At 39.6% G+C, this 20,917-nt stretch overlaps 1 protein-coding gene across 3 annotated transcripts; it reads left to right on the top strand.

Annotated features, from left to right (window-relative positions):
• Positions 1 to 478: 478 nt before the first annotated feature.
• ambra1b (autophagy/beclin-1 regulator 1b) lies at positions 479 to 20,853 on the top strand. 3 transcript variants are annotated; one of them, XM_016679376.1, is made up of 19 exons: positions 480 to 950; positions 7,058 to 7,268; positions 8,237 to 8,295; positions 8,677 to 8,860; positions 9,440 to 9,612; positions 10,164 to 10,230; positions 10,841 to 12,078; positions 12,109 to 12,348; positions 13,581 to 13,667; positions 14,730 to 14,918; positions 15,710 to 15,790; positions 15,869 to 15,969; positions 16,210 to 16,320; positions 16,530 to 16,718; positions 16,792 to 16,946; positions 17,484 to 17,623; positions 18,767 to 18,871; positions 19,772 to 19,959; positions 20,538 to 20,852. In XM_016679376.1, exons 2-19 carry the CDS (start codon positions 7,137 to 7,139, stop codon positions 20,663 to 20,665), a joined length of 3,567 nt encoding a protein of 1,188 aa, XP_016534862.1. In that variant the 5' UTR covers positions 480 to 950; positions 7,058 to 7,136; the 3' UTR covers positions 20,666 to 20,852. The 3 variants fall into 3 exon arrangements, with proteins under 3 accessions (XP_016534863.1, XP_016534862.1, XP_016534861.1); XM_016679375.1 differs by having other exon boundaries at positions 10,841 to 12,348; XM_016679377.1 differs by lacking the exon at positions 13,581 to 13,667 and having other exon boundaries at positions 479 to 950; positions 10,841 to 12,348; positions 20,538 to 20,853.
• Positions 20,854 to 20,917: the final 64 nt, after the last annotated feature.

The following is a 20,917-nucleotide window of genomic DNA, read 5'->3' as shown; positions in this document are numbered from 1 at the left end:
ATTCAGTCTACTTTAAGCATTTCTTTTTCTGGTATAATGCCTTGTCTAATTCCTCACAAAGCTGTCATCCCAGTAAGCTGCCTACAACACACTATCTTCCACACTTTTTCTTTCCACTCAACTTTCTACCTCTATGTTTGAAATAGCACAGTAAAGAACAGCTTTTTGAGCAATGATTTTGAGCAATGATCTGTGGTGACTCACCCTCATTTTGAAAGTCCATAGCATATTTTTTGTAATCCACAAATAGTTTGAGTGTATATCTTATGAATTGTATTACTAAAATAAAGTAACTTTTAACGCTAATCTAATTATTGGAATTGACTTGGATCTATCCATATGTATGTTAGTTAAAATAAACTTTTTTTGTTCATTTTTTTTTTCTGTGACTTATTATTTTTAGATTACAAGGCCGTGATTACATTAGTGGGTGATTTGTAAATCATTTGACTCTGATTTTATCCAGTCCATTTAAGGAGCGCCAGTCGACTGAAGAGCAACTTCTCTGTCAAGATTATCGAAACAGCCTGATTTTCTGGTAGCTTTATTTTTTTAGAATTAGTGCAGAACACATATACCAATGTTAAAGGTAATATTTCACCTTTGTGCCTTACGTTGGTGGTTTATATTACAAATATCTTCCTTAAATTAGTGGAGTTCGATTACTCGGCGATCTGCCAGCCAACCTGCGGAGTTAGCCTGGTTAGCCGTTAGCTGGATGCGCAGCAGCAGAGTGTCGTCTGGCAGCTACTAAACCATCGGACCAATGTCTCAAAAATCAACTTGGATTTGTTTTACCTCGTTGGAGACGAACATTGGCCGCTAATCTTAACAGGGCCTGCCCAGCAGAGTGACCCGGAGACGCGGATGTTTCTGTCTGACGGTTTATTGTTCAGCGGCTAACCGAAGCTAGTCTGTTAGCAGCTAACCCGTTAGCAGCGGCTGTAAAGGTAGGCCGAGCGCCGATGATTTTTCTTTAAATGTGGATTTTTTTCATTCTGTGATTTAAATTTTGGGTTTATACTCTCACCTTTTACTGTAGCTTTTTATAATGGATATTTAGAAACACTGGATATATTTAAGCAATAATTAATGTAGGTTTTAGCTTCATCTAAAGGTTAGCTGGACATATCTAGCTAACATCACCAGATTAACGATTACTGGTTTGTTAGTGTGTCTTTTAGGTTAGTTAGAGGCTTTGTTGTAAATAAACTATGCTTGGGTGACTTGGTACATTAACCTCCAGTTGACGTTGACATTTTATAATGTTTGTAGGTGTTAGAGAGTCGAAGTGGGACACAAACAGTGTTCAAAATGGATTTATCCAGACCTTATTACTCGGTATCACACAAGAATATTCAAACAAAAGACAAATACAAGACCAGCAGCAATGAGTAATATACAAATGTAACATTTTTGCGTAAAAATCTAACTTTAAGCAATAAAAATTTTTTTATTAAATACTGTGAAATGAGGTCATTTCACATAAAGGGGAGTTTTTCTTCAGCCCAACATCCTAGTTTGCAGAAACTGTTCCTGAATCAGATTCTTGGGATTTGGAACCTCCTATTACTTCTGCCTCATGACAGGAGTTGGAAATGATCTTCTGATCCAACATAGCTCTATGCAGAAATCCTGGATGGCTTCAGATCTCTACTGGCATCATGCTGAGCTCATCAGATCATTACAACTGTCCCACCATGATGCAGAAGTTCCTGGAGTCCTGCTGGTTCTGTGACCAGGTTGATGAGGAGACCATGTTTCCTTCATTCCCAGACAAAAAGTAGTACATATAATTTAAAAAATAAGAAATAAATCAAGTGAAGAAGACAACACATCCATCTCAGGTTTATCTAAGTCTGTCACAATAAGGAATAAGTCAATAAATTACAGTGACATTTTCCTTTTGTGTACATGTTTGTGTAGTTTGCCTAATCTTTAATGTGATGCTTTACTATTGAAAAGCCACCATTTTGAAAAATACAGCAAACTTTTGACCCGCAGTACAACAAAGTTAGTTTGACTCTTTATTTTGTTATAAAAGTCCTGACTGGAAGTTTTGCTTGTTTCTCCAGTCTGAGTCTAATGATTCCTATGTTGTTTTGTTGAGACTTCATAATTTATTTAGTTTGTTTCAGTCGTTTTGATGATTTATTTTGCATATTTAAAATGTCTTCCAGTTCTGGTGTTAAGTGTTCCTTATGTTGATACTGATGTTAATGCTGATATGTCATTGATTTCTACTGGAAACTGTTTTCTTTCCAGTTAACCAGGAATTTCTGCTCTTTATCTGTGACTGACTGTATTAGTTTGAAACCTAGATTGAAATCAGATCCTTGTTATAAAATGGTTGCTGTTTGGTCTGATTGGTTCACTTCGATTTATGAAGTAAGACCAGTCATAAGAATATGGTAGTTGTTGGGAAAGGTGAAGTGTTGGCTCATTAGCTTTTTTAAATAATCATAAAGCTCCATGTCAGGGTTATTACTGCTTGTTCTCAGTTATAATGGGAGTTCAGGTTGATTATAATTTCTTGTGACTATTGTCCTCCTGATCAGATTTACTTTCTTTGTTACCGGAAAATGTTTGGAATGCTGTTCCAAACATTTTCAGTTTTCATGACTCATTCTGACCTGCAGTCCTCAATCCAGACAGTTTATATTTATTTTAATTTAAATAAAAAAGTGTCCAGTGCTGTACGTTTTATTCATGCATCGATAAGTTATAGCTGAAGGAAAATGCAGATCGTCCATTAACTCGGTTTGTGCTTTTCAGACGGGAGCAGGAAGAAGTTGGAGAAACTGCAGAAATTAAAAACCTTAAAGTGAAAAGCAAAGCTTTAGTCTGGCTGGTATTTAATCCAGGATCTTCCTGCTGTTTCCCTCAACGTGAAACCTGTTAATATTATTATTACTGAGCTTAAAGTGGAGAAAAATTCTTCTCTTAATGTGATTTAAAGTCCTTACTCTGCCCTAATGACTCATTCTAGTAGAGCTGTGTGTTATGGACAAAAATGTTATATTTTCATTTATTTTTCAGCTATTTCAAGTATTACATAAGCTTGTCACAATAAGCTAACAATTAATCACCTGATAAGTTAAAACAAGCTTGATAATTTCCGTTCTGATATTTTTTGAAGGGTAATATTGTTTAGAGAGGCAAAATAATCCATTTTATTTATGGTTTCTATTGTGTGTTTTGTGTTTTTTCAGTTTCATTCATTGTTTATGGTTGTTTTATTTTGGATACTTTTTACAAAATTATTGTTTTTTGAGAGGGAAAACTTGGATTATTATTTATACCATTATAATTGTATTATTTGCAAATTATATAGAAACAACATCTTATTTTGCGATCTTTATATTTACTAGGACATTTTATCGTCCAGTAAAATTTATCATATGACAGGCCTATTATCACAATATGATGTCAGATTACCAGTCGATTCTAGCAAAGCATGTTTCAATACAAACTGCAACAACAAATTAAAATAAACATTAATTACTAATTATATTTTAAAAAGTTAACAAACCTTTCCATTAAGCATTGTGGATCACATATGAACAATGTAAAAAAAAAAAAAAAAAAAATATATATATATATATATATATATGTACACTTTCTAACCAATCAATTTGATGATAAAATCAATTCGCAGCTGTTTTTATGAGTGATTATGTTGCATGTTAAGCATAATATAATTATGATATACACAAACTGGTTGTAAAATATGTCGCATCGCATTGTAAGTATGGTCTGTATTCATGTTACAGAGAAATTGTTTTTCTCTTTTCTCTCTTTCAACCAAAAACTGGATGACAAAAGTTCTTTTTTTTTTTTCTGAAGGAAGACTTTGTCTACAGAAACTTCATAATTTATTTTATTTATTGTTTCCGTTTTGTTTATTTACTTTCCAGTTCCAGTGTTAAATGCTGATTATATTTTAAAGTTGATTGATCTTTGACGATGGGTTCTTGTATTATTGTGCCATTAGTACCATTTTATTACTCTAAAATGGTCTCAAGAACAATATTATCGCTTATCACAGTAACTTCTGGAACAATTTATTGCTCTGGAACATGTATACATGTGTTATCATCACATGCCTAAATATAGTGACATCGAACCTGGTGTCCTCATTGCAATATTTTCTCATATTCTGCAGCACTGCGTCTCCATCTTGTAAAAATGCTTAAATGTTATTGAACTTTTAAGCTTTTCTTTCTGTCATTTTCTCCTCACTAAAATATTTTGCTTTTCTTACGTTCTAATGGAAAGTTTTCTCTGAATTAAATGCGATGACTTCTTTCCCTCTCCTCTGACTGAGACTGATGGTTTAAATCCAGGTGTTACTCCGATTCGCCCTGCTCGCTGAATAAAACCCAAACGCTGCGGCCGGGGTCAGCGAAAGGTCACGCATTAACCAGGTTCAGCTGTGTGGATTATTCTGATCTTAGGCGCTTTATGCCGGCGTGTTTACTCCTTAATCTGGCGATGACACATCATCTGTTCATTCCTCAGCTGATACTGAGTTGTAGCGGAGTGTGAGTGTGAGTGTGTGTGTGTGTGGAAAGGAGTTAGATATGCAACTCTAAATAAAACTTTGTGTTTAAAGATTTCAGATGGGGTCAGTTTTAGAGGTCAGGTAGAATCTGTTTGTGTGAGTTAGATCAATAATTAATAAATCAATTAATGGCATTTTAAGTTAAAACAAGCTCAATAATTACCATTTGCATGAACTATCATCTCTTTCTTTAATTTTTCTCTTCTTCTTCCAAAAATTCAATGACTCAGTCTGGTGTTTTAGTCTCAGCTAAACCTTTATTTATTTATTTATTTATTTATTTTTTTAAAGGACAGTTTTTGGATATTTAAAATTTCTTCCAGTTCTAGTGTTAAATGTCCCTCAGAATTGAACGTTTATTGACTTTGAGAATGTGTCCTTTTATTATTACGTAAATATCACACAGTTTCCCCCAGAAAACTTGCTAAGCTCGGCGGCCCGCCAGGCTTATAATACACTGGGGGGAACCCTGTATCATTATATTATTTGAAAATGATCTCAAAACAATAGTATTATTGTTTATTTCAACAACTTCTGGGACAATTTAGCTGTAATATATTTCTTGTTGTTGATCAATAAAACAAAATTTAATGCTGGTTCTGATAATTATCAGAATATTGTTTGTTTTAATGAAGCTAAGTATTCTGATGAAAATGATTTTGTGTGTTTGCCGTATTTGAAAGGAACAACAAGAAAATGCCTTAATTCGTCTTCTTCATGTAGATTACCTCAGTAACGAGAACAGAAAGCGGGTCAGTCAGTCAGTCTTTGGAAACTTCTGCCTTATTTAGCAGAGTTTGTCGTTGGTTCCACCCAGGTCTGCTTCTGATGAGTCTGTGGTTTTATTTACTCTAAGACAAAGTTGCAAGTGAAAAATGTGATCAGGAAAAGTTTCCATTTTATGATTCTAATTTGTATCAGTTTTGAAAGCTCAGGCCTTTAACAAAGAAATAAAACGGTGTGTCTGAATCAATCTATATGGACTCAGGAAACAAGTTTATTTAGCTCACAAATGGCTCCTGGGCTGCACTTTGGACCCCTGAGCTAACATTATTTTTACAGCTGATTTTGAACTTTTCTCTGCTTATTTACAGGATTTTTTATTTTTGGTTTACAAAAAGCAGAACGAACATATTCAGATTTTTCTCCTTTCTGGGTGAATCAGTAAAGCTGCTGAAACTTGTATATCTTTTTTAAATTAAATTTTCCACCTTTAATCAAACATCTGGAGCATATAATCAGTATCATAAACTGCTGTTTCTGTTGAGCCGTTGTGAAAAAACGAGGCGGAGAAGCGCTGTCATGGACATTTGATTTATTGAGCTCGCAGCTCGTCTGCGAGGAACGTTGCAGATGGAAACTCTGTAAATTTGCGTGTTAGTTAAAGCTGCAGAGATCAGCACCCTGAAATCTGAATAAATGCTTTTTTTTTGTTTCAAACTGAGAATAATTATTACTCTGGATTAACGACTGCTGAGGAAACGAAGCTCCTTATTGTCTCTGCAGCTTTGGTGCTTTTTTAAAGAAAAAAAAATCTTCCTGGTCTGATTCAGAGTTTAAGTTTGCTTGAATTTCACTTTGGTGTTTTTAAGGTTTGGAAAGTGCTCGATTTCTTACAAAGCTTTTGAAAGTGCTTGATATTGAAATTGCACAGTTTTGTAATAATGCAATAAAGTGCAGACTAATGCTTGATTAAAATCTGTTTATATATTTTAGTATAAAATTGTTATACTGAACATTTCAGACTACTTTGTGAGCATAATAATAATTGGTAAAATATATGCAGTGTTTTACAAATAGTGTCCTTTTCACCCTTCATGCACAATAATCAGTTACCAATGATAACTTATCAATGATCAGAAAAGCAAGATATTAATACTTAACTGATTGGAGTTTTTTGGGAACTTGCTGCAGCTGAACTAAATTAAACATTTCTTGGGGTTTTTTCATGTTACTTTTTGGTATTTTCTGCCAATTTTATAATTGTCTTATTATTTTTACCAAACATAATTTAATTTTCCGTTTCATCATTTATCCACCTGTGTCTGTTGTGAAGCTTTTTGGTCAGCTGAGGTTGTTGTAAATGTACTCCATAAATAAACTTTGACTTGATTTTTTTTAAATTGTTTACAGATGAGTTGATAACGTATCTATAAACTATTAGGCATCTATGAAGGGAGCATTACTATGGAGTGGTACCAAATTTTGCTACATTTTAGTTTATATGGTAAATGTCAAATTCTATAACAAGACATTATTAATAACAGTAATTAATCATATATAATAGTGAATTGAAACTGTATTTTTTTTTTGTTTATTTTTATTGTTTTATCCCCAATTTGATGCTGGAAAAGTTTGAAAACTTACCTTGAAAAGTGTTTGTACGCTTTTCTCAGAGTAAAATTCAAACTGCTGATCGTTCGTCAGTGTTTTTGCTGTTAATAATAGAATTATGGTGAAAATATTTTCTGAACCGATCCGTTTCTGTCGTAGCCTGGCCTCTGCATGGCGACAACAGACTGACGGCAGCAGGAGTGAGCAGCCAATCAGCTGAGGCCCGCCCCGTAGCAACATGGCGTCCCGTCAGAGGAACTCGGTCCGGATCCTGTCGAGCCGGGAGCGGGGATCCCAGACGTTCGGCTCGCAGCGGCTCCTGCAGCTGCTGGTGGAGGAGAAGGTCCGCTGGATGAAATGGCAGAGTCAGGTGGGTTAAAAAGGCTCGAGTCCCAACAGCTTGGATTTAATGAAACTGGACATCCTCAGCACATAAATGCTGCGTTCAAGTGCAGCCTTCCACCAAACACCTGTTGTTCTCCTGATCATCCATTAAGAATGGCAATAAATTAAATGCTTAATAAGGTAATCTGGGTCAAAAATATCTAGAAAAAAACACTTACCTTATTTGATCTACAGTGTAGCAAAAATGGATATTATTTTTAACATGTCACTGTTTAATTTTTCATTTTATTTCCAATCTTACTGTTTTTATTAGTTTCTTTTTTATTTTATTTTGATCATTTTTTGTATTTACTCAGATTTTATTTCAGTATTTATTTATTTGTTTTTTGCATATTCTGTATTTATTTACCCTCCTCTATTATCTTTTAGGTTTTCACAAAGAATCAGAAGGGAAAAGAGAAAATGATAAAAACGAAAAAATTAATCTTCAAATAAATGGACAAAGAGAGGAGAAAATAAATCAATGTATGATTAAAAAGTGACAAAAATAATGTACAAAATAAATACAGATAATTAAATGTGACAGAAAATTAAAAAATAATGTTAAATGCATATTAAATAATGGAAAACATGTATTAAATAAGAAATAAAAAAAATGGAAAGTTAAATAATACCAATCGTTTTAAATTAATACTGTTGAAAATGATAAATGCTGACTTAAATAAGTCAGGAAAGTTTTTATTTTTTAGAATCAAAATGGGCACTTTCATTATTTTATCAAGTCATTTATTTATTTTTATGTTTATTGATCAATTTTGTCAGGATCAGTCCTCCATAGCCATCTGTAAGGGACTCATATTTTTCAGCCATTTTGTTTTTTATTATTAACAGGACATTAATTTATTTGAAGTGTTTCAAATAACAGATGTTTTAGGATTATTACTTCATTTATTCTGGATTCAGTTTAAATGTTTTGGTTTGTGTCTCTTCTAGAAAGTGGAGCTTCCAGACAGCCCTCGATCAACGTTCCTGCTGGCCTTCAGCCCGGACAGGTCTCACACCTACACACACACACACAACTTCAGAAGACTTTGTCTGCTCTACAAGACATGCTTTAAAAACATAAACATTACAACTAAAGACCAAAGCAAACTCTTGGATTTTAGAATAAAAGATTAAGCTTTTAAGCTTCGACCAGCTTTTTATTTTTACGTTAGCATCCTTGATCAATTAGATTTCATCTTTAGGAAATAAAACCTCTTACCTTCTCTCTCTTACTTTGCTGAATCTCTGTTTGAATAAAATCTGAGATCGCTCTGAGCTCCAGAATAATGAATAAAGTTTCCATGTTCTCAGTTTTTCTTCTTGTCAACTTTAATGTTAAAACCAACTGGAATCATTCATGATTGAAAGTGTCTCATTTGTCCCTGCAGGTCTTTAATGGCCTCCACGCACGTCAACCACAACATCTACATAACGGAGGTGAAGACTGGAAAGTGCCTCCATTCCTTAGTGGGCCACCGGAGAACCCCCTGGTGTGTGACCTTTCACCCCACCATTCCTGGCTTGGTGGCCTCCGGGTGCCTTGATGGGGAAGTCCGCATTTGGGACCTGCATGTGAGTGCAGAATAAGTTTGGATTGTTTCAGGAAATCTTTTCATATTTGTGCAGTAAGAAGTTCAACTGAGAAGACTTTCAGTACAACTAGAAGGAATCAAACAAAGTAAAACTTTAAAAAATGTGATAAATGCTGCAGTTTGAGATTTGGATCAGATCAGATTTGGTTTGGATCATCTAAGTTTTACTCTCTTGTTTGCTTGCAAATATTATAGCAAAAACAGAATTATTTTATTTTGGGCTGAAAGGGTTAATCTGATTAATTGATTATTAAAATAATTGTTAGTTGCAGCTTCACTTTCATTAACCTATTCATTATTCTAAAAAAGTCTTAATTCATAACTTTAAATTTAAAGAATCATAATATTGTTCTTACATTGAAAAACAAAAGAAAACCTGAACTCCTCATTTTGCACCTTTAACATAAAACCTGCCATGAAAAAACAACAATATTCCAACTGCATGTTTTGCGATCGGAGATGTCTGAATGAAAACGGGAATCTAAGCATTAAAAACAAACCAGTACAAGTAGTTTGTTTCCATGACTTTGTTGGGCTGAACTGGGCGTTTTGCCTTCAGGGCGGCAGTGAGAGCTGGTTTACGGAGAGCAACGTGGCCATCGCCTCTCTGGCCTTCCACCCGACCGCCCAGCTCCTCCTCATCGCCACCAACAACGAGCTTCACTTCTGGGACTGGAGCCGGCCGGAGCCGTTCGCCGTGGTCAAGACGGGCAGCGACACGGAACGAGTGAGGTGGGTCGAAGAGCCGTCGCCACGATGCAGGAACCCAACCGGCCTTGGATTTAACACTCCGAAACGCTGGGTCACACCAAGGCTTTAAACACAAATATGTTTAGCTTTAGTTCAGGCCTTTTGGAAGAGAGTTTCTGTTCAGTTTAGGGGACAGAGATGTTGCCCAAAAATTATAGCACCTTATATTTTTCAAATACCACGATAAGAGATGATATTCCACATTTTCTGCTTATTCTTTTTCTGCAGGGGATAAGGGGAAGGATTTTTTATAAAAAATTTTTTTAATACAAAATTTTTTTACGATATGTTTAATGCGTAAAAGAAAATATAGAATTGATAAATAGAAATGTAAACTAATTTGGCAAAAAAAACCGAGCCTGAAATAAAAATACTTAAATACATAAATTAAACAAACTGTTGTGGTTCAACAGAACATTAGTTTAAAATTTTCTGTTGCTGATGACAAATTCATAAAAAATTAAACTAAACGACAAACTACCCCTTTAAAGAAAATTGTAAAAATAAAAGTTCTGTCCTTGTTGTTGTTCCAGGTTGGTGAGATTTGATCCTCTGGGTCACAACCTGCTCACGGCGATCGTGAATCCGTCCAATCAGCAGGTGAGTTGTGAAAAAATGTCCAAATCTTCTGGCATTCTGCAGCTTCACTGAGAGATGTTGACTTTCATACTTTTTGCTGTTTATTTCTGTCCCTTTTGCTCAAACTGAAGGCTTTCATTCACTGCACTCTCTTCATCAAACTCATTACAAGAGACTTTTAGATTGACTGAACTCGTCTCATTTAGTGCCTTGAAGTATAAACTAAAATGTCTTGAAGCAGATTGTTGTTTTTTAATAGCTTTTTGTTTTCTTTGTACTCTTTTTTTTTTGTGTGTTGCTGCCTCTTGGCCAAGACTTCCTTGAAAAGCAGGTTTTGAATCTCTAAAATGTCTTGCTGTAAGTGAAATAATCTTGCAGATGAACTAGCATTTTTTTTTTATATCAGTATTAAGAAATTATTGGCTTAAAACAAGCTCGTTTTACTTCCACGTTTGATGTTTCTTGTTTCAAGTGCACTAAGATATTTGTATTACAAACGAGTCCAGATTGGTGAGATTTAGTATTTTTGCAGTGAATCCTTAAATTGCTGTTGTTGTTAATCAGTGTTTTTATTTTAAAGAAACTCTTCATGTTGGTCATTTCCTCGTTTGATGAGTCTCTTCTGTCCCAGAATGAGGAAGACTCTGAGGTCCCGATGGACAGCGTGGAGATGCCTCACTTCCGCCAGCGCTCCTTCCTGCCTTCCCAGCCAGTTCGCCGGACGCCAATCCTTCACAACTTCCTGCACATCTTGTCGTCTTCTCGCTCCCCGGGACCCAGCGTCGGAGCCGAGCAGCCGCCGCCTCCGCCGCCGCCACGGCCCGTAAGCGACGGTGGCAGCGGAGTCAGCGAATCGCCCGGCGGTCCCGGCGGCCCCTCGCTCCCCGGCTGCACCCAGCACCTGGGCATGTTGTGCGTCTGCACCCGCTGCTCCGTCAGCCGGAAGCGCTGCCTGCCCTCCGGCGCCTCCACATCGACACCGTCGGTTTCCACGGAGACGCCAACGCTCTCCACGGCCTCCACCTTCTCTTCGGCCCGCACGGAGCCGCGGCAGCCCTCGGATCGGCCCTCCGCCTTCACCTCCGTCTACTACAGCGCCGGCGCCTCCCTGAACCCCATCATGCCGAACATCATGGAGCCGCTGGGCGCCGCCCGGCCTGGGCCGGACTGGACCCGCAGCCTGCTGAACATGCGGGACAGCGCGGCAGGCCCCACCATGCTTCCTCCCAGGACCTCCTCCTCTTCCTCTGTCAGCCTGCTGTCGGTGCTCCGCCAGCAGGATGGCTCGTCTCAGTCGCCGCTCTACACCTCTGCCTCCGAGGGGCGGGGCTTCGCCCAGCAGGGGGAGCCGGGGAGTCGGGACGGCGCCGGGACGAGCAGCGGCCACCACCCGTTCTGGGACGGCGGCCGCGGCTCCTCGGCCTCCTTCCGGAATGTTCTGCAGTGCAACCTGAGCCGCTACTTCCTGGAGATCGACCGCATCGACATCGACCCGTCGCTGGGCGGCAGCATCGCCGATGGCAACCAGAAGCCAAACCAAGAGCTGCTGAACAACAACATGGACCCAGACAGGCCGGGCCAGTCTTCCTCTTCCTCGCCGACCATCATCCACTACCAGCCGCCAGCGCCCCCGCCCGTCGCCCACAGCCTAGAGAACAACGTGCCACCCCCGCCGCCGTCCTCCAGGGGGCACCACCTGAACCGCTGCCGGGCCTGCCACAACCTGCTCACCTTCAACCAGGACTCCCAGCGCTGGGAGCGCACGCACCAGACCTCTTCCACCACCTCCTCCTCTTCTTCGCTGGATCCTCCCTCCTCTTCCTCCTCCTTCCCCTCACCTGCCGCCGCCTGGCAGCCGGAGGAGAGCAGGAGGACACTGGAGAACCAGGAGAGGGAGAGGAGGGCGGCGCCAGAGACCAGCGAGCAGCCGCCTCTTCCTCCAGGAGGAGCGGTGGCGTTCCCGTTGGCGCCGCCGCCCAGCCAGGCTGCCGAACAGACAGTGGGCCTGGTCTACAACCAGGACACGGCGCAGTGGGAGAGAGTGTACCGGCAGGCCACCGCCAGCCGGGCCGTCGAGCCGCCAGAGGCCTTAAGCCAAGAAATGCCTGTTGACCCGCCGGATGAGGATTCCCTGAGGAGGTACGGCGCCGCAGTCGGCTCCAATCCGGGATCAAAGTGATCAATTAAAGGGGCAGTATCGTGTAAAATTAACTTTTTTGAGCTTTACATCATGTTATAATGTTATTTCCTCAAATCATACCAGGAATGTTGCTTTGATCCTTTCATCTCCATGGCAACCATTCAGTTGTGCAAAACACCTGGCTGCATCTAGCCCCACCTTCAGGGCGCAGCTCCTCCTCAGAGCTGCAGTTTCCGAGCTTCCACCTCACAGAGCAGCTCCTTCAGACTAGCCAGCAGCAATTAGCAAACACCTGCTGGAACTGCTCATTATAGCAGCTACTTTTCAATGAAACGCTGGTAAAATTGTTGTTAAAGGGTTAATGGAGGAGCCATGTTGTGATGACTTCCTGAAGGCGGAGTTTCACACAGAACACGAGTTTCTCAAAGAGACAAAGTAACATTTATTTTATGTCATATTAGATATAACTATATATAACTATATATATGTATCATTTTTCTATCAATTGAAGGTAACATAGTTACTTTATTTTGCTATAAAATGTCACTGTGTGCCTGGAAAACACGATACTGCCCCTTTAAAAACCTGAGTTTCTCTTGTATCAGGAGGGCCATAAAGAGCTACATTAATGTTCTCAATTAAAAAACAAAAGCAGGTATTTATGGGGTGCTGATTGTAAACAGTCAAACATTAATAACAATTACTTATTCAGCCTAAGAGGGAAAACAAACATGTGGACTTATATTTCATAGTTGTTAAAAAACATAGTAAATTTGATTTAACTTGAATAAACAGAAATAAATGTAAGGCATATTATAAAAACAATAATTCATTCATACATGTATAGATGTCAGTTTCACAATGAAATTATATTTTAGTTGCAAACAAAATGTTTACAGTAGATGCGGGTGCAGCAGCTGTAGATGGTCTCTAACCTAACGTCAGGAAAAATGGATATACAAATATTGAACCTTTTAGTGTTATTATATTTTGGAAATTTAATGCAATTATTTCATAAAACTGCTTCAAAACAGCTAAAAACGTAATTTCTTATATCTATATTTGGTTTTAGTGAAGTCATTCAGAGCCATTTTGAAAGGTCCAAAGATCCATTTGCTTTAGTTTGTGGAAGGCCAGAAAAAGTTCTAAATCCGTCTAATTTTTCTATTTTAACATTGAAATTCCTCCACGCTGCAGAAATCCCGTTCTAACAACGGTCTGTTCCCGACAGGCGGCTGCTGGAGTCATCCCTGCTATCGTTGTCTCGATACGACATGTCCGGGTCCAGAGACCATCCCATCTACCCAGACCCGGCCAGGTACCACACAGTTCTCACCTGCCAGACTTTTATTCTCCAGCAGGATAGAGCCGTTTATCAACAGGACTCTATCCAGATTAACAAAAACAAAACTTATTGTCTTTGGACCTAAAGAGGAATGATCTGCAGTCAGACATAGCTTTAGTTCTTACAGCTGGAAACAAGAAATCAGACCCGAAATCTGAGTTTGAGCCTTCAGAGACCCATAAAGACGGTTAAAAATTCAGCCTTTTATCACCTGAAGAACATTTCCAGGATTAAAGGACTAATAGAGAAACTCTTCACAGGTCTGCCTAAAAACTAATCTGATCCAGACGCTGCTGCTGGAGTTCTGACTAAAACCAGGAAGTTAGAGAACATCACCCAGTCTACAGTCCTTCCACTGGCTCCCTGTAGCTCAGAGAATAGACTTTAAATACTGTTAATTTATAAATCACTGAACGGTTTAGGACCACAATACATTAAAGATCTGCTGTTGTCATAGCAACCTTCCAGAACCTCTCAGGTCATCTGGTTCTGTTCTGCATCCCCAGAACCAAACATGGAGAAGCAGCATTCAGCTTCTATGCTCCACAAATCTGGAACAAACTTTCCAGATTTTTCTGTTTTGCAGAAAACTGCAAAACAGCCGAAACACAGAGTTCCTTTAAATCTAGACTAAAAATTAGGGGTGTAGACTTGCATGTGAAACCGATCTTCTCTCCTGATCTTATCTACCTCATCAGAGGTCTAAAAATCAGCCGCTGTCCTCTTCTGCCCTGCAGCGAGAGGTTTGTCTGTCTGACCGGCCCACCAGGTCACGTCTGCATGTTAGCCATAGTCACCCCACTGTTCAACAACTTTCATGCTACATTTAACAACTTTTCAGACAAAAAACAGTGATCGGCCAGAAAACTGCAATCGGTTCACCCCAACTAAAAACCCACCTGTTTAGCTTATTTAATGTGTTCAGGATTTTTATTAACTGCCTCGTTGCTGAAAATGTTCTATTTAAATGAACTTGGCTGTGATTGGCTGCAGAGGAACCAGTCTGTGACCTGAAGCGCTTCCTTTGCTCTGCAGGCTTTCTCCTGCAGCCTACTACGCTCAGAGGATGATCCAGTATCTGTCCAGGAGGGACAGCATCCGCCAGCGTTCCCTCCGGTACCAGCAGAACCACCGCATGCGGACCATGTCCACGTCCTCCGACAGCCCCACCCCCAACCCGTCCAGCACCATGGACAACAGCGACGTCGACTTCGAGGAGCTGGAGTTAGTGTTTGCTTTGTGTTTAACTGCACCACAAAATCACGATTCCTTTAGGCAGGACAAGAATCTGGAGTTTAATCAGCAGCTGTAAAATTATGCTGCAGTTTTGTGATTTATTAGGCCTACAAACAAAAATATATTGTTTTATTTAAACATATTTGAGTCAGAAATCTGCAGACAGTGATAAATTAAATTAAACTGAGGTAAGAGTAGCTCTACTTCAACATAATTTTACTCAAGTTAAAGTAAAGCAGTATTTGGTAAAAAGTTTACTCACTTACTGAATAATTGATCAAATTATCGATCATTTAATGTTTAAAAATTACATAATCAGACAGACCATAATATAAAGTTAAGTGGAAATTTTGGTAAACATTTTAAACAAACATTTTATTTCCTGAAATTCAGTAACAATGTTTCTTTAGTGTATGCTTGATTATTTGCAGCCAAAAAGATAAATACTTCTAACATCAACATCTAAAAAGTTCCTCCCTTTCTGCTCAACCTATAATCAGTACAGTGTTGGACTGATCTATTGAAGCACTTTAGTGATTAAAAATTGGATAAAAAGGTGCTTAATTGCAGATTTATTTATTTTTACTAAATTTGTACCGAGTGAAACTAAAACTTCTGGGTAGAACCCATTGACAGATGGATACAAAATGCATAGGTTTTCTGTACAGTTTTGGCTTAATTATTGCTCTAAATATGTTGTTTTTTCAGCAAATGAAAGTGCCTGAGTCCTTCAGAAACAGTTTAAGGAACGAATGTGAACCTTTCCTGTTTTCCTGCAGTGATAACGGAGACAGAGCGAGACACAGGACACCACGGAATGCCAGGATGTCTGCTCCGTCGCTGGGGCGATTTGTCCCGCGGTGAGTACGTAACACGATTAATCCCGGGTTACGTTTGGTTTCTACCAAATGCTGAAATAATCTGGTTTGGTCCTGCAGCCGTTTCCTCCTGCCGGAGTACCTGCCGTACGCCGGAATCTTCCACGAACGAGGACAGCCGGGTCTGGCTACACACTCGTCTGTCAACAGAGTTCTCGCTGGTAAGGGAGACTGTAATCTGTTTAAAACATTCACAGATGAGTGATATTAGGTATGCATTTGAACCGCATCAGAGATCGCTTTAACCAAACCGAGACCTGGTTTCTAGACGGACCAGAGTTTGATTCACACCTCCCCAAACGAACCGGACTTTCTATACAACCAAATTAGATTTTGATTAAAGTGGACCAAGCAGAGCTGGTGTGAATGCACCCTTATTCTGTTTTCTACTCCGTTTTCAGGGGCCTCTATTGGCGAAGGTCAGTCTGCGGTTGCCAGCAACATCGCCAACACGACGTACCGCCTGCAGTGGTGGGACTTCACCAAGTTTGACCTCCCAGAGATCAGTAACGGTACGAGAACTCCTCCATTCCTCCCTCACTCCCCTCATTTCTTCTGATCTCTTAAAAAAACTTGTTTTAAAAACAATATGCACCGCATATTTGGTATCCATGGAAACATCAGACTCTTGGCTAGAAGTTGATCAAAAGTATTTTAAGTTTATGTCCAAGGGCTGCAGGACAGACGTCAGTTACCAGAGCCCTGTGTTTCTTGTTTTCAGCCTCGGTCAACGTTCTGGTGCCAAACTGTAAAATCTACAACGACGCCAGCTGCGACATCTCCGCAGACGGTCAGCTGCTGGCGGTTTTCATTCCCAGCAGTCAGCGGGGTTTTCCTGACGAGGGCATCCTGGCCATCTACTCTCTGGCGCCACACAACCTGGGAGAAATGCTCTACACCAAGAGATTCGGTACGCCACCGCTGACCGCTGCTTCCTCTTTCCTGACTCCACCCCCTGTTAAAGCTGTTCTCCCCCCCCTCAGGTCCCAACGCCATCTCCGTCAGCCTGTCCCCCATGGGATGCTACGTCATGGTGGGCCTGGCGTCCCGCAGGATCCTGCTGCATCCCTCCACCGACCACATGGTGGCGCAGGTGTTCCGCCTGCAGCAGCCGCATGGAGGAGAGACATCCATGAGGGTGAGAAGAAGAAGAAACAAGGGCTGTGCAATGTTTTCTGTATTTCCTAGTACAGAAAAACATTGCAGAATTGACTGAAAATGTTTCTTTTTATAAACGCAGACATGAATGTACTGAATTATACATTTATTTGATAACTTTGGACCAATACAGCACACTTCAATACACCAACCTGGTCATGTTAAATCCTGGCAACTCTTTTTTTTCTCATTAAAGTACATTTTTTTGTTGTAATTTTAAGACATTCTGGAATTGTGCCTTTTTTTATGCTGACTATATTCCCTTAAACTAAAAAATTTTCATATCCTCTCCCTGACACTTTGTCATACAACTCAGAAAAGGGTTTACGCTTAAAAAAAAAAAAGCTTTTTGAAAATATTTTCTGTCATGTCTTTTATTTATTTATTTATTTTTTTTTTTAAGAAAAAGTGAGCAAAAAGAAAATCGGACCTCCTTCTTTGTTTAAATCTTTGGGAATTAAAGTTTTATACCCAGATTTCCTGAAGTTCAGGATGTTTGTGGTTCTCTGCCTCCCAGATGGTCTTCAACGTGGTTTACCCCATGGCTCCGGACCAGAGACGCCACGTCAGCATCAACTCGGCCCGGTGGCTGCCGGACCCGGCCATGGGTCTGGCCTACGGCACCAACAAGGGAGACCTGGTGATCTGCCGGCCTGTGTGAGTCCAACACCTCCAACTCTGCCTGAATGTCATGAATGTGAACCAGAAAACACAAAAACGTTGGATATTCACCTCATAAGCAGGTGGAGAATAGTACGTCCTGTCAGGAACTAATTCTGACCAATCAGAACCAAGGAAGGGCGTCACTTCCTGTTCCATGGAGGAGATCTGATTATTGTTTAGCATCCTCAGGTTTGTCTGTAAAATCGTTCAGAACTGAATGATATTCAGTTTGTTCCAGGTTCTGAATATTTCTGGAGCACTTTGGGATTAAATTTAACCCAGATTTCAAAATGTGTTGGGGAATAAAAAGTAGAGTGAAAATATAAATTAGTATTTCCAGGTTTAATTCTTTATTCGCCGTCTAAATTTGTAGCCGTCCCTCTTTTCATTAGCATCCTTTACTCTTTCCTGTCTTCCTTTATTTCTATCTGTCCTTCATTTCTCTCTACGTTCCCTTCTGTGATGATCTCTCTCCTCCTCCTTTGTCCTTATACGTTCCTCTGTTCTTTCATTACTTCATTATTCCTTATTTTTTCCGTTTCTTTCTTTCCTCTTCTGCTCCCTCGTTCTTTTGTAAAATGTTCCTTTCTTTTTCTCTTTCCTTTTGGCCGTTTCCTGTTTTGTTGTTTTTCTTTTTCATATTTTTCTTTTCCCCTCTTTATTTTTTTCCCTTTTTCTCATTCTGTTTTCTCTTTTCTTTCTTTTCTCTTTTTAGTTTTTCCCTTGTTTCTTCTTTTATTCCTTTTTTCTTTTTCTATAGGTCTCTCACTTTCTGTGTCTCTTTCTCTCTGTCTCTCTCTCTCTCTCTCTCTTGCTCTCTCTCTCTCTCTCTCTCTCGCTCCCTCCCTCCAGATCTTCAGTTTCATTTATCAGACGGTTTCTTGTGTCTTTCTGCTCATCCTTCGCTCTGACCTCCATCATCCTGATGGAAACTTAAGCATCATGACTCCGCCTCCCCCTCTCCTCCATGTAACCTCGTTATCCTAATGAACGCCCTCACAGGAAGAACTCTAAGTGGAAAAGCCCATTTGGATCCACTAACGAGGCTGTGAACCGAGTGATTCCCTCCTCCACGCTGCAGACTTCCTGATTGGACACTCATTAACCCGGGACGCGTTTCCGTCCGTTTGTGTTCAGGTTCTACAGAAGCGATGGTGAGAGTCCTGCCGAGCCCAGCAGCGAACCGCTGTTCTCCGTCAACAACAGCGGAACCAGCCGGACCCGAGGTTCTGACAGACCAGGGTGAGAGCTTCAGTCATTCTGGATGTTTTATCTGGAAACGAAAATTATTTTATTTTCGCAAAATGAGCTGAAAACAAACTACAACCACAATTATTGTTGCAAATTCTCTCAAAATTTGCAGAATGTGGGTAGACTTCCATTTTTTTCTTATTTTTATTTTTATTGATTCCCAATGAAGCAAATTTTACAAAACAGACATAAAATCACAACACTTAATAGAAAAAGACAAATAGACGTGTGATAAACAAAACAACCGTTACATTTACAGCAATTTTAATAAACAAGAGAATGCAAAAGAAAGAAGAAAAATGTAAAATAAATAGTAAGAAATGTAAAGAAATAAACCAGAATACACATACTAACATACTAAGTATTAAATAATAATGGGTGTAAGGCCTGTCACAATAAGCAATAAATCAGTTAATTGCACAATAAATAAATAAAATTATTTTCATTTGCAGGATTTGTTTTTTTCTTTCTCTTTGTATGAAAAACTGGATGATAAAAGTTCTGAAAAAAGGGCCAAAGCACCAAACTGAAGACTTTTTCATCCGGTTGTTGGAGAAAGAGAGAAAAATAATAAATCATGCAAATGGAAATTATTGAACTTGTTTTTATTTTTCATACGATTAATTGATTTATTGCTCATTGCAGGCTAATTGCGACTTTATTCTGGTTATTTGATTCATTTTTACTCTGTTTTGCCATAATACTCTGTCGTAGAAAATAATGTAAAGTTTGTGGATTAATGAGACAATATAGTATATATTAGTTTGAAATAACCTGAAGTGTGACGAGTTTATGGCACAGATTCAGGCTGAGGTTTAAAAGCAGCTCAGAATGAATGAATGAATGAATGAATGAATAAATGAGTGAATCCTCCTTCCGTTTTCTCCTCAGACCGAACCGCTCCGGCTGGAGGCTCGACAGAGACATGGGACTGATGAACGCCATCGGTCTGCAGCCCAGAAACCCCGCCCCCTCAGTGACATCACAGGGAACGCAGACGCCGATCGTCCAGCTGCAGAACGCCGAGACGCAGACGGAGAGAGAGCTGTCGGAGCCCGGCGCGTCCCAGCAGCCCCCCAGTACGAACCCACTCTTCCTCTTTACTCCGTCAGAGTAGCCCGGCACGTCTGCCTTCATCTCTAGTTTTCAGATTAGTTCAGTCATCCAGATAAACTGATTCTGTCACAATAATCAATAAATCAATTGCGTAGCTCAATTTTCATTTGCATGATTTATTGTTTTTCTCTTTTTTCTCTTTCTGCCAAAAACTAGATGATGAAAGTCTTCAGTTTGCTGCTTTGGTCTGAACTAATCCTTTTTTTTTTTGAAGGACAATTTTGTTTCATAATTTATTTTATTTGTTGTTTCTGTTATTTTATTAATTTTGGATATTTAAAATGTCTTCCAGTTTTAAATGCTCATCATTATTTAAAGTTTATTGATCTTTGAGAATGTGTTCTTGCATTATTAAGCAATTACTATTTCTTGAAAATGGTCTCAAAACAACAATATTTGATCTCAATAACTTCTGGGACAGTTAATCATCCAGCAGGATGGCCGATCCGTTCTCTGCATGTCTGTCGGAACCGGCCTTTGGTTCTGTTTGGTTTTAGTAGAAATGCAGAAACATCCTGATGGAGTTTTTGTCTCTCCTCAGGCGCTGAAGCTCCATCGACGAGTCGAGCCGCTCAGGCGCCTCCAGAGACGCCCGAGAGCAGCGCCGTGCAAGATGGAGTCCGGACTGAAGCGTCCGCCGAGTCCGGCGGTCCGGCAGCCGGTAACTGACTTACCGTCTGGATTTACCGTCTGGTTCTCTGGAGGATTGTTTTCATAAAACCTCATTGAACTTAAGTCATGTTGTCAGGGTGTCCGCGCATCTTTAAAACCTCTTAAATTGATTTGAAAAATGTAAATTAACTCTAAACGTGTTAATCAAGGACTTAAATTTGGTGGCACGATTTACTCCAGGATAGTTTATGCATTTATCTTCTTTTCTGTCAGGCAAAAGTTTGGGTCGAGTGCAGAAGCCTTCATTTT

The sequence above is a fragment of the Poecilia formosa genome, unplaced genomic scaffold (genome assembly GCF_000485575.1).
Source record: "Poecilia formosa unplaced genomic scaffold, Poecilia_formosa-5.1.2 Scaffold209, whole genome shotgun sequence".
Classification (NCBI taxonomy): Eukaryota; Metazoa; Chordata; class Actinopteri; order Cyprinodontiformes; family Poeciliidae; genus Poecilia; species Poecilia formosa.
Note: the sequence above shows the minus strand (reverse complement) of the source record. Positions and strands in the feature narration are given on the sequence as shown.